Source organism: Pan paniscus, chromosome 14 (genome assembly GCF_029289425.2).
Source record: "Pan paniscus chromosome 14, NHGRI_mPanPan1-v2.0_pri, whole genome shotgun sequence".
NCBI classification, from domain to species: domain Eukaryota; kingdom Metazoa; phylum Chordata; class Mammalia; order Primates; family Hominidae; genus Pan; species Pan paniscus.
In genome coordinates this window covers 96,680,430-96,692,891 of record NC_073263.2, presented here as the reverse complement: position 1 = coordinate 96,692,891, position 12,462 = coordinate 96,680,430, and the positions used below count along the sequence as shown (strand labels likewise).

Below are 12,462 nucleotides of genomic sequence, written 5' to 3'. Positions count from 1 at the left end.
TAAAATATAATTTGTGTTTTCTTGCAATTCAATTATTCAAGAGGTTTTCCACATGCAACTTAATATGGTATTTTTAAATTCTTTAAAGCTACTTGGGCATTTTCTACAAGGAAAAGGTAAATCATTTCTCCAATTCCTTGTTAATATCACATGTTGGTATCAAAACATACCACCTTTTTTAGATTATGGGACATAATGTAAATAATAAGATTTGGAATATGGAGAAGATCAACTACACTTCATGATTATCTATCTTACTTCTGAGTTTTTAATAGAACTTGCAATTGAATTAGAGCCTAGAATGAAATTGTATTATACACCTGATTTTTCTTTTCTGTGCAGTTTCCATTCAGTGAGAGAAAAATAAACTATTTTAATCCTTCTTTGTCAATGTATTTTGTAAATACGTTATACTTATGTAGAATCCAGATGCTTTATGGAATAAATTAAATAACATCTTTATAAACTACCTGGCTTGCTTTAGCAACTATTGAAGAAAATGCAGAGATATGCTGTGTTCTCTAAGTGATATTTCTTTATTTCAGGTTTAACAGTAGCTACCGTTCTTTTCGGCATAGCAAGATCTCTATTGGTATTCTACGTCCTTGTTAACTCTTCACAAACTTTGCACAACAAAATGTTTGAGTCAATTCTGAAAGCTCCGGTATTATTCTTTGATAGAAATCCAATAGGTAAGTCTGACACCAAGTTTCTCAGTAAGTATGTCTTGTTAACAACACATTTAGGATCTGATTACATTTCCGTCTTTGAAAATGGAAGGGATGCTGGGAAGAAAATCACTATGCATGTTGATTCATTTTCCACAAGAAACTTCACTGATATTTTTCTCCTACCAGAGAAAATCTGAATATGCGGGGGGAGAGGCGGGGCATACAATCTTTTATTCCAATTTATATGTGTGTGGAAAAATAAATGAATGTTCACTTTGCAGAATGCTTTAGGAATCCATTTGCTGTGAGGCAAGTGAAGCATCCTGCATTCCCTGTAAACATGTTTAAATGTAGTTGAATAGTTGCTAAACATTGGCTGTGTTTACATAGTGTTAGGTTATGCCATTTTTCAGAGGGATCTTTGTAATCAGGAATGCTCTGACGTGAGACAGGCTGTGCATTTCTTTCTTTCATTGGGAAACCCGTTCATTTCTGGAAACACAGGGTTTTTGTACATACCCTGACTGTGAGGTTTCCCTGAAAGATAATATGTGGTTAATTAAAAGCCAAGATTGATAAAATGTAAACTCCCCTTCAAGAACAGTTTCTAACTCTGTGGTTTTGAAGTAGACTTTTGGTTCTATAATAGAGACTTTGTTGAACCTGCCATATAGATCTTCAGTAGCTTGTTTCCTGGGTATACCCAACTATACCCAGTAGTTTCCAAGTGGTTGATGCCTCTGCACTATGCCCTTCTTACCTGTCCTGCTTCTGAGGCTAGCCTTCCTGACCTGGGTTCCTAGGGAGAATTAGTTGTGCCTATAAGTCCCCACCCTGCTCAGTTGAGTGGACTTGTGGGGAGGCCTGAGTGACATTGTGCAAATGATAACTGCCCTCATAGAAGCAGGGAAGTGGCCTGGAGAGAACACAGGCACAGCTTTGGCCTGGCCATTGACTAGCTTTTTGACCAAGGCCAGAGGACATAGGTGCTATTACACAGGCAAGTCTCCAAGCAGATGCTGTAGTTCAAAGTGTGAACTCAAGCTAACTACCTGGGTTCAATCCTGGTGCTGGTTACTAATTGTTATAGCTGATTATAGTTACATTCATATTCATGTGCTAGTTACTTAATTTTTCTGTGTCACAGTTTTCTTATCTGTAAAATAGGGATACTATTCATACCCACCAAATTGAAATCTTATGAGAATTAAGCATGTTAATACATTCCTAGTACATGAAACTGGGTGTAGCAACATGGTCAGTGCCTAACGAATGTTAGTGACAATGAAGCCATGTATCTATGAACTGAATCACCTTCACTGTGGGGTGGAAATTACTCCTACCCTCTCTGTTTTACATGATTTTTGTGAAGATTAAAGAAGACTGTTCTGGAAAGCATCTTGTGTAGATTTATTTAACAAATACTTTTCAGTCCAAGCACTGTGCAGCGTGCAAGGATTTGTAAACTGCAGAGACCACACAAATATCGGTCTGATTTCAGCTGGTATTAGAAAGTCATTGGAGGACCTCTGCGCTATTACAGCTGTAACGTCGCGCCACTTTGCCAGTTAATTTGAAGCTACAGTCATAACATTTGGAGCATTAGGTGGGACTGCATTTCTCTTATCACAGGCCTCGGAATGCTCATGACTACCATTAACCAGCCTCTCCATGTTCGAGACCTGTGGGCTTCTCCTCATGCTGATTTATTTATTATTCAGGGATTTGGGACCCAGTCTAAATCTTGGAGGTGACTAATCTTACAGCAGCACCTGAGTGTTTATCTTGCTTCCTCCTCCTATATCTATTAGCATGACTTTATTCCTTCAACAAAATAGAAGCCCAAATAAGTACCCCAAGAGAGGCCTACTTTGTCCAAAATGTTTAGAGGTCGTGAGTTATTTACTTTTTTTAGTGGTAGACGTTGAAAAAATTTAAAAATTAAAAGTTTTTTAATGGTAGAATTAAAATTTTCATTTAGATAAAATTTTTGCACTTTTTACAATGGTGAAGGATACACAAAATCTGTGAATTACGCCTCAGAATTCACATTACTGATTGTATGCACTTCAATGGTTTTATATATATATATCTATATATATATATAGATATATATATATAAAATTTATTTAGAGATAAGGTCTCATTCTGTTGACTAGACTGGAGTGCAGTGATGTGATCACAGCTCACTGTAGCCTTGACCTCCTGGGCTCAAGTGATCCTCCTGCCTCAGCCTTCCAGGTAGTTGGGACCACAGGCCTGTGTCACCATGGCCAGCTAATTTTTAAAATTTATTTTATTCTATTTTGAAGAGATGGGATCTCACTATGTTACCCGGGCTGGTCTCGAACTCCTGTGCTCAAGGGATCTTCCTGCCTCAGTCTCCTCAAGTGCTGGGATTACAGGCATGAGCCACTGGACCCAGCCGGCTTTATAATATAAATAAAAATTCCCCTCTAGGATAGTGAGGCAGGCAAGCTCGATTTTTCAGTACTCTTAAATATACATGTTAAATGTGTATAAGTATCTGGCATGATGTTGTGCCCCCTGAATTGCAGAGTGTTCTTTGAGTGGGGTAGAAAGACTGGGAAGCATGTCTGAATACTTAGTTATTAAAAGCAAGCTCTCAGAAGAGCCCCGGGGGAGTTTCCTATGAGCTCAGCATCCTGATATTCTCCCAGATTTTAGAAAACTTAGGAAACGGGGAGGACCTCTGCTGGCATGTGGTTTCCAGTAAGCTCACCTTGGGATGGTGACTGGCACAGAAACTCCAGGTGATTCACACCGGGGGTCTGGCTAGACGTCGCTCATATCCCCATCTCCAGTGCCCTTGTGCTGGAATATTCTCAGTGACTCTGGTCTGCAGCATAGAAATGTCTTCTCCATTATTTTATGTCCACTCCCACCCCAGTGTGCCATCCCCCTCATCATGCTTCTGCCCAGATCCTCATCTGTGTGGTTAATGAATGGGCGACCCTTGCTGGTGACTCAGAGAACCAGACCTTCTGGAAGGGTCCCCCTGACTGCCCCACTGTGGTCCCAAGTTCACTTATTTGGATTTAGGGAGAAGACGAAGGTAAACCTGGAAGGTCTGTGTTTCTTCTCAGCAGCAAAGTTTCTGTTTCTTTTTTTTTTTTTTGAGACGGAGTCTTGCTCTGTCACCCAGGCTGGAGTGCAGTGGCGTGATCTTGGCTCACTGCAAGCTCCGCCTCCTGGGTTCATGCCATTCTCCTGCCTCAGCCTCCAGAGTAGCTGGGACCACAGGCACCCACCACCACACCCGGCTAATTTTTTGTACTTTTTTAGTAGAGACGGGTTTCACCGTGTTGGCCAGGATGGTCTCGATCTCCTGACCTCGTGATCTGCCCGCTTCCACCTCCCAAAGTGCTGGGGATTACAGGCGTGAGCCACCGCGCCCGGCCTGAAGTTTCTGTTTCTAGGAAGGCCACGCTTCTCCAACATGCCAGACATTAAGTTCCTCTCCATTTCGAACCCACCTATGGTTGCATGAAATTCATCTTTGTTTATATAATACAATACCTTTTTATCTACTGGCCTTTCGTTAACCTGATAAATCTTAAGCTAGCAGGATAAAATGTGAGCCAAACCAGTGTGCTGCCTTAGAATGACAAGAGCCAGTTCTCTCTCTCTTTCTCTTTTCTTTCTTTTCTTTCCTTCCTTTCTTTTCTCCTTCCTTCCTTCCTTCCTTCCTTCCTTCCTTCCTTCCTTCCTTCCTTCCTTCCTATTTCTTCCTTTCTTCCTGCTCTGTTGCCCAGTCGAGTGCAGTGGCATGATCTCAGCTCACTCCAAATGTCCACCTCTTGGGTTCAAGCAATTCTCATGTGTCTATCTCCTGAGTAGTTGGTATTACAGGTGTCCGCCACCACATCCGGCTAATTTTTTTTTTTTTTTTTTTGTATTTTTAGTAGAGACAGGGTTTTACCTCCTATTGGTACTGAGATAGCAGTTTTCCCAAGAAGCCAAGTACTGACGAGCAATGTGGAGCTGGGTCTGAGGGGCAACCATGCTCTGTCTGCTGTTGGGAGCGGGCTGGGCCCCCGGCAAGAATGGACACACATTCATCCAAGGACACACATTTGACCACCAGTGGACAAATGGTGACTGTTTGTGTGTGTGTGTGTGTGTGCGTGTGTGGTAGAGTCTCACTCTGTCGCCCAGGCTGGAGTGCAGTGGCGTGATCTCAGCTCACAGCAACCTCCGGCTCCCAGGTTCAAGTGATTCTCCTGCCTCAGCCTCCCGAGTAGCTGGGATTACAGTGTCCACCATCACACCTGGCTAATTTTTGTATTTTTAGTAGAGATGGGGTTTCACGATGTTGGTCAAGCTGATCTCGAACTCTTGACCTCAGGTGATCCACCCATCTTGGCCTCCTAAAGTGCTGGGATTACAGGCGTGAGCTACCGCGCCCTGCCAAGAGCCAGTTTTCCTTTCTCGTCTTTTTATCCTCCTCTCACCCATTGCTAGTTTTTATTCTTTCCTCCTTTGATGTAGGTTGGTGATGGGATCACATGTGTCTGTTAAGAAGCCTCACATTTTCAGCTGCCCTCAGACACCTCCTGTATATTTTGATTATGACCTGAGTTGAATAGGGCATTTGCAGATATTTTCTGGTGCTGTTCGCTGCATCTACCTCTTCCTAGTCAGTTTTTGTGTGTGTCTTAGCCCTGTTTCCATTCTGTTCCAATCATAATAAATGGGTAACACAAATCCTAGGTCAGGAGTAAGTCTTCAGAAATTAAGAGATGATTTTTATTTTAAATGTAAATCCTGTTTTCCTGGCATGGGCAGAATTAATTTTGCTTTTGATATCCAGCACAAGAGGGCAGCATGATCTGCAGTATTTCAGTGATATAATGTAAGAGCACCTCATTGCAAAACCTGGTTTTTAATTTAAAGCTTTCTTGGAAATTCTATTTTTATAGCTTGGGTCTTTGTATCTTGATATGTGTTAATATGAAATTTAAAAAGTAATTTTGTGGCGTATTATGTTTGAAACATGAAAGTCTTTGTGGAAGATATTTTTCTGATGTTGTCCTGGAATACCTAGCATTTCAAACAGGGTTTTTTTGGATTTCCTAATTACACCTTCTTGACTAGTAACTGGAATAGGCAGACGCTGACATCTTGAGTGGTTGGATGCATTTTAATTCCTGAAGCATACATTATGATTTGCTTGTATGATGTTTCTGTTTTCTTTGTAAGCATGAGTTTGCAGAGAAAGATAGTTACACAGTTAGTTTCTTTAGTTTTCTTCCACGCCAACAGAGTTAGCAGAGACATTTTATTCTTATCAGGTCTCTACAATTTCACTCTTTGTTTTGGAGAAAAGATGAGTGGTTTGTTGTCCTGTTTTCTTATGCCTAATTATGGTGACATAACATTTAGCTAAGTACACTGACTCTAATGGGTGCCAGATAAGTGTTTACTTGCTTTCAATTTGTTAATTTGGCTTTAAGAACCCAAGAGCTGGTGTCGGTAGAAGTGTTTGTTTACTCTCTCAGGGAAGTATAAAGTTAATATTGGGTTACAGCCAGTATGTTTTACACAACTGGTTTTTCTCCATTGTGTGCGTGGGGAGTATGTGTGTGTATGTATATTTATGTTCATTGATGCCTTCAACAGTGTAACAAAAAAACCAGATTCATATCATTCTTTTTTCTTTATAGATTAAGGTAAATGAGAGCTAAAACACTAGATAAAAGAAAAAAGAAACATATTGACTTCTTCCCATGTTTCTTTTTTTTAATCCAGTGGAAGATGCTTGTGGTCACTGAGGTATGGAATGCGAATGCTAGTACTAGATTTTAAGACAGACATATTCTCCTATGTTCCCTAATCAAAAATCTAGGGTTGCCCCAGTGATTAAGATTCTCAGCTTTTAGCCAGGCGTGGTTGTAGTCCCAGCAGCTCGGGAGGCTGAGTCAGGAGGATCACTTGAGTCTGGGAGGTCAAGACTGCAGTGAGCTGTGATTGCGTCACTGCACTCCAACCTGTCTCCAAAAAAAAAAAAAAAAAGAATGATTCCTTCCCAGCTTGACTGAATGGGAAGTTAGGATGTGCATCCTACAGGAATTGAGGGGAGGAGGGTGGTAGTGGTTTGAACTATTGTTCTGTTTCTGAAACCTGGAAAGGGACTCTGGAATCCACTGCAAGTTGCTAAATAATTTGTGGAGAACTGAAAGCAACCTCCATGATGAGCTTTTTATATGATCAGAAAGACTGTCTTGCGATACTCTATAAAATCTAATGTCCATATCCCACTTCCTTGCCAGAAAAAAAGAGTCATCAATAAAGAAGAAACATAATTGTAGGGATACCTATTTATCTGTTTATTCAGTTCAAATGACCACTGGAGTTGGTGCTAAATGTGCATTTTTAACAAGTATAATATTTCAGCACTGTCAAAATTACCTCTACAATAATAGGCTTGTTAAATTATAGCTCTATAAGCTAGGGGGTAAGATGGCTCTGCCCAGCACACGTTAATCTATGCCTGTTCACACAAGTGATTCTGCTGAGCAGGTAGCATGTTTAAACAAGAAATACTGGTCCTAAAACCTCTGATTTATGGTAGGTGTTGTTTTGACACAGCACCATTCAGACAATTTACAAGGCAAAGCTTCGTGCTAAAATATTTCCTCAGTGTCATCATTCGTCACCAGTATAAATATTCAGTAGTGATGCTGGAAAATTGGTAATATGCCCATTGATGCCAAATCACTCGCTATGTTTCCTTTCAAGTGAGATCTGTTGTGGATATGGTTAAAAGAAACTATGATTTTTCTTCCTTGAGAGCAGATGAGCTGTAAGAAATTGAGAATAACAACCGTCCTGACAGCTTTCATGTACTCAATCTTGCCTATATTGCTTTTAATTCTGGCTTAAGTCCTGCGGGCTTTCCCTCCCACCCCCTTGCCTGATGCGTATTGTAAAGAACACATTTATATGTACATTAGTTAGTTTAAGAGGCTTTTTGTGTTCAAAGGAAGAAGTTAGTCATCACCAGAAAAGCTTTGTTGCAAAACAAAAACACACATTTCCCCTTTCATTTTTTCTTGTTAATAATAACAAATGCAAGTGACTATAAAGGGAATAACACAAAAGATTGCATCAATCATAATGATTCTCAATAGCCACATAAATATTGTTTTTTCAGCTTTGAATGAAACAGCTAAGAGTTTGAAGTAGGTGTGGTAATTAAATCCTGTCGGGTTGTCACAAATTAAAAATAATGTTTTTTCACATAACAATGGTTATATGTACTTAAACTCTTATCAGGGGTGATACGAAGTCATATTTTATGGGAGTTGCTCCTTTACTGCTAATAGTATCATAAAAGCCTTTGTTAGGAGTTTAGTTACGTAGTTACATATATTTGATTGCTATTGTTATTTTGTCAGTAATCTGTATGTAAGCAATTACTGTAGCACTTGTCTACAGCTGGTAAATATTGCATCATTTTGGCATAATTTTTAATCTACTAGGATGTTCTGATTCATGGTTTTTCTCCATAATAAATCATACATGGAGATACTGACAACTTAGTAACAGAGAAAGCACTGTGTTTGTCCAATAAAATGTTAAAAAGATAAAAAATTAGGGAAGAATGTGCTTTGTTCAAAGTGATAATCTTGTAATATTTCAGGAAATTATAAGATGACATTTTACTTAACTGTGTTAAATTGTTTTCCTATAGTGTATATAATGTGATACCTGCATGTGTTTGTATATGCCTGTATCTCTCTCTCTCTCGACATATGTAAGTTCTCCACTTCAGTCTAATGTCCGTGGCTATGGTTTTAACGCCCCCCATTAACTGATTTGATATGTGTTGTCTTTATCTTTATCTTCAGCTAACTTGGAATCAGCTAACTTGGAACTCAGGGCTTTGTAGCATATCCCAATATCTGCTGTTAATGTGTGCTTAGTAATTTGGCATTAGCCTATGGGATGTGTGACTGATAATAGTAATTCAAGTGTTGTCATTTAAAACTGTCCCCCACTGTTAGATCAACATTATAGTTCTCTGTGACCTTATTGTCAGAAAAGAATCAAAGTATCTTCATGACTTAGCTCTTAGCTGTTGGATAACCATTTCAAGGGAAAATAGAACACTGTTTCTGGAATAACCTAATGATATTTCATTAGCCACTTGCAGTGGCCGATTTCAACATGAATAAATATTGATAAGTATATTACTGAGAGCCTAATATGTATAAAGCATAGTTTTTGGACACTAAGTGGAAGTGGTTGGGATTTGCTAGCTTGAAACGCTGTTCTGTTTTACTGTAAGGCCAACTGCTTCCCCTCAAAGATTTGACTTTGAAGTTCTCATATGAGAACTCTGGTTTTCATTTATAACTGGAGTTTTAATTTGAGAGTTTTCCATTTATAACTGGAGTTTGAGTTTTATATGAGAACTGATTTTTACTTATAATTGGAGTTTTCATATTCCATTATTTTATTCCTTCCCCCTTTATTATAAACATGATTATTTATATTGCCATGAAGACAGTGGAAAAAAATCAGAATATTTACAACGCTGAGGTTGTGACATTTTGTTTTCCATGAAGTTTAAAACATTTTTGCTTTTATCAAGTTTTTGATAGTGTTTATGAAAATGATAGTTACATTCTAATTTAGGTAATTATGTATTTACCACCCTTGTCTTATGTTAGCCTTGTTTTCCCCTTGTCTTCCCTGCCTTGTTTTCCCCTTGTCTTCCCTGTCTTGTTTTCCCCTTGTCTTCTTGGAGCTTATCTGTTGTTTCCTTGCTAAATCCCCTGAGCCCAGGATTGGATACACTGTATCTGATTAGTAAATATTTGTTGGCTGGACAGAACAAGAAATAGTTCCAAGAGTGCATTTGCATCTCTTTAAGCAACACCCATAAAGAACAATGGGACTTTACAGTGTTGAAATAAAATTAGAGTGTTTTTTGTCTTACAGCTGGTACTTATATTAAATTTAACTCTTGCTTCCAATTTTCTTTTTCAAAACTACAGTTTGTAATAGATTACTTTGGTGGACTTTGTTTCTGATACGTGATGGCCTGAAGAGAAAAACCATACATTGGTTCTTTGGAAGCTGTGATTCATGGAACTAGACCAAGTTCTCCTGTTGTTTACCAGTCAAAGAAATGAAACTGTCAAACACCTAATAACTGTTTTTGGGGTTTAGTTGTGTGTTGAAGGTGACTTTTAACACTCTGTGGGTTAAGTGTCTGGTACTGTATAGTTTTGTTTCGTAAACTTCATGCCCTTAAGAAGTAAAGAGAGGAATTAATCCATTTAAAATCATCAGTAGACATTGAAAATCTGTTCTTGCACAGGGAGTTGAGGTGTTGAGATGCCCCAATTCTGCTAGGATCATAGTTTGCGGTAACTAAGTGGGTCACTTTACTTCTCTTAGCCTCAGGGTTCTAACAGGTAAAAAGAGGCTTTTTCATTCATCAAGCATTTATTGGTCTTCTACTCATCGTCAGTTGTGGTCCCAAACATTGAAACAAAAGTACCTGTTTTCAAGGGACTTGCAAACTTAAATAGTTGCAGACAGTGGATGATGATGATGATGATTTCTTCTCCTCCTTCTTCTTCTCCTCCTCCTTCTTCTCCTTCTCCTTCTCCTCCTCCTTCTCCTTCTCCTCCTCCTCCTCCTTCTCCTCCTCCTCCTCCTTCTCCTCCTCCTCCTTCTCCTCCTCCTCCTCCTTCTCCTTCCTTCTTCCTTCTTCATTCTTCTTCCTTCTTCCTTCTTTCTTCTTTCCTCTTTGTTCTTCTTCTTCTTTTTTTTTTTTTTCTTGAGACAGAGTCTTGGTCTGTTGCCTAGGCTGGAGTGCAGTGGTGTGATCTCAGCTCATTGCAACCTCCGCTCTCTGGGCTCAAGCAATTCTCTTGCCTCAGCCTACCGAGTAGCTGGGACTACAGGCATATGCCACCACACTTGGCTGATTTTGTATTTTTAGTAGAGACAGAGTTTCACCATGTTGGCCAGACTGGTATTGAACTCCTGACCTCAAGTGATCTGCCTTCAGCCTCCCAAAGTGCTGGGACAGGTGTGAGCCACCACACTAGACCAACAATGGATTACTTCTAAAAACCATCCTGTGTCAGAATCTATGATCTCATATCAAAAAGATGCATATTAAAATTAATGCAGCTGCCAAATGGAAGTCTAGATACTTTTCTAGATATAAGACACATGAGCATAGCTCCATCAGATATGTCTTCTTCATAATTCATTGGCCTTGATTTTATAAAATTTCCAAAAATGGTTCTTTTGGCACTTCAAAACCAATTGTGTTCAAAATGAAATCATACCAGTGGGAGTAGCAGAGGTGTTCAGGAAACAAAATAAATGATTCTTTATTTCAGATCATAATCTCTAAGCTTAAAGTGGACTCACAATAATTTCTAGCTAGACTCTTGACTGGGCCTAGATGCTTTTCTGAGCCACTGGGGGAGGTCTAAGTGCTACAGCTCAGCTTAGGAAAGTGTGTTGGAGAAAGGGGAGGGACTTCCAGTGTTGCCCTTTACAAGTACCTGTACACGCTTTGGGCTTTTAGAAGTATTGATAGGAGAAAGAACATAAGTAATGATATTTTCCCTGTAAGTAATGTTATCATGAAATTCAACTATGATTCACTGAGTGTTCTCATTCTTGGTCACCAGGATTAATGTTTGAGAAATTTCTTCCTCATTTAAATAGAAGCTCTTTCATATCTCAAATAAAGACTCGACAAGCTTCAAAGTACATTTTGAGGCCCTGGCAGTGGGGAAAGGGGAGGGAGGGGGAGGAAAAAACAGGACATTTTTGAGAGGAAGTTTATTGAAAACAAGTTCTCTATTCTGGAAACATTTTCCTTTCATGTCTTGTTTGCATTTGCATTTTAATAGATTATATCACATAGGCAAATGTTCCAACACCTCTTGAACACCTGGAAAGCCTGTCTTAGACTTGTTCTGGTGTTTAGAAATCTTTAGGCAGACAGTGTTCCAAATACAATCGTGTTCGCCAGGCATGGTGGTTCATGTCATATAATCCCAGCTACTTGGGAGGCTCAGGCAGGAGGATCACTTGAGGCCAGGAGTTTGAAAGCAGCTTGGACAATAGTAAGACCCCATCTCTAAAAAAAATTAGCTGTGCACAGTGGCGTGTGCCTATAGTACCGGCTCCTCGTGAGACTGAGGTGGGAGGATTGCTTGAGCCCAAATGTTAGAAGCTGCAGTGAGCTATGATTACTGTATTGCCCCCCCAAGCCTAGGAATCAGAATGAGACCCTGTCTCTAAAACTGTGCAGCAACATCTGAGAAAACAGTATATCTCCCCTGGTTGATCTTCAGCCTGATAGTAGCTAATCAGACTTCTCTCTGAACTTCAGGTGGAAGTTTATAGAAGTGTTCTTTTGCTTCAGTGACTGGTCTCATTCCTCACTCTGATTGAAGCACATAATAGAAGAGTTCAGAGATTTTGAGGGTTGGAGGAAAAAATAGCATACCCAGTTCTTTCTGTGTTCTGCACAATGATATTGGAACAGGGAATATAGTTGAAGCAGATTTACCCTTAAATATATTTTCTCCACATACAATTCCACACGCCTTGATCAGCAGCAGTGCTTTGAGGCATAGTTACAATCATGGATTATTTTTTTTCATTACCTTTACATATTTAAAAGTAGAGAAGGAAATGATTGCCTTTTTTTAAAGTCATTATTTTTAATTTTTTTTTCCTCCTGTTGGTGTCAGAATGGCCTGGGCGCATAAAATGTATTTCC

The 12,462-nt window shown here is 39.4% G+C and overlaps 1 protein-coding gene across 3 annotated transcripts in view; it reads left to right on the top strand.

The window, feature by feature from the left end:
• ABCC4 (ATP binding cassette subfamily C member 4 (PEL blood group)) overlaps positions 1–12,462 on the top strand; it is a 282,705-nt gene that overhangs the window by 139,409 nt on the left and 130,834 nt on the right. For all 3 annotated transcript variants that reach the window (XM_034936857.3, XM_055096905.2, XM_055096906.2), the window contains one exon: positions 546–692. In XM_034936857.3, the coding sequence (XP_034792748.3) occupies positions 546–692 (147 nt within the window). The remainder of the gene's footprint in view (positions 1–545; positions 693–12,462) is intronic.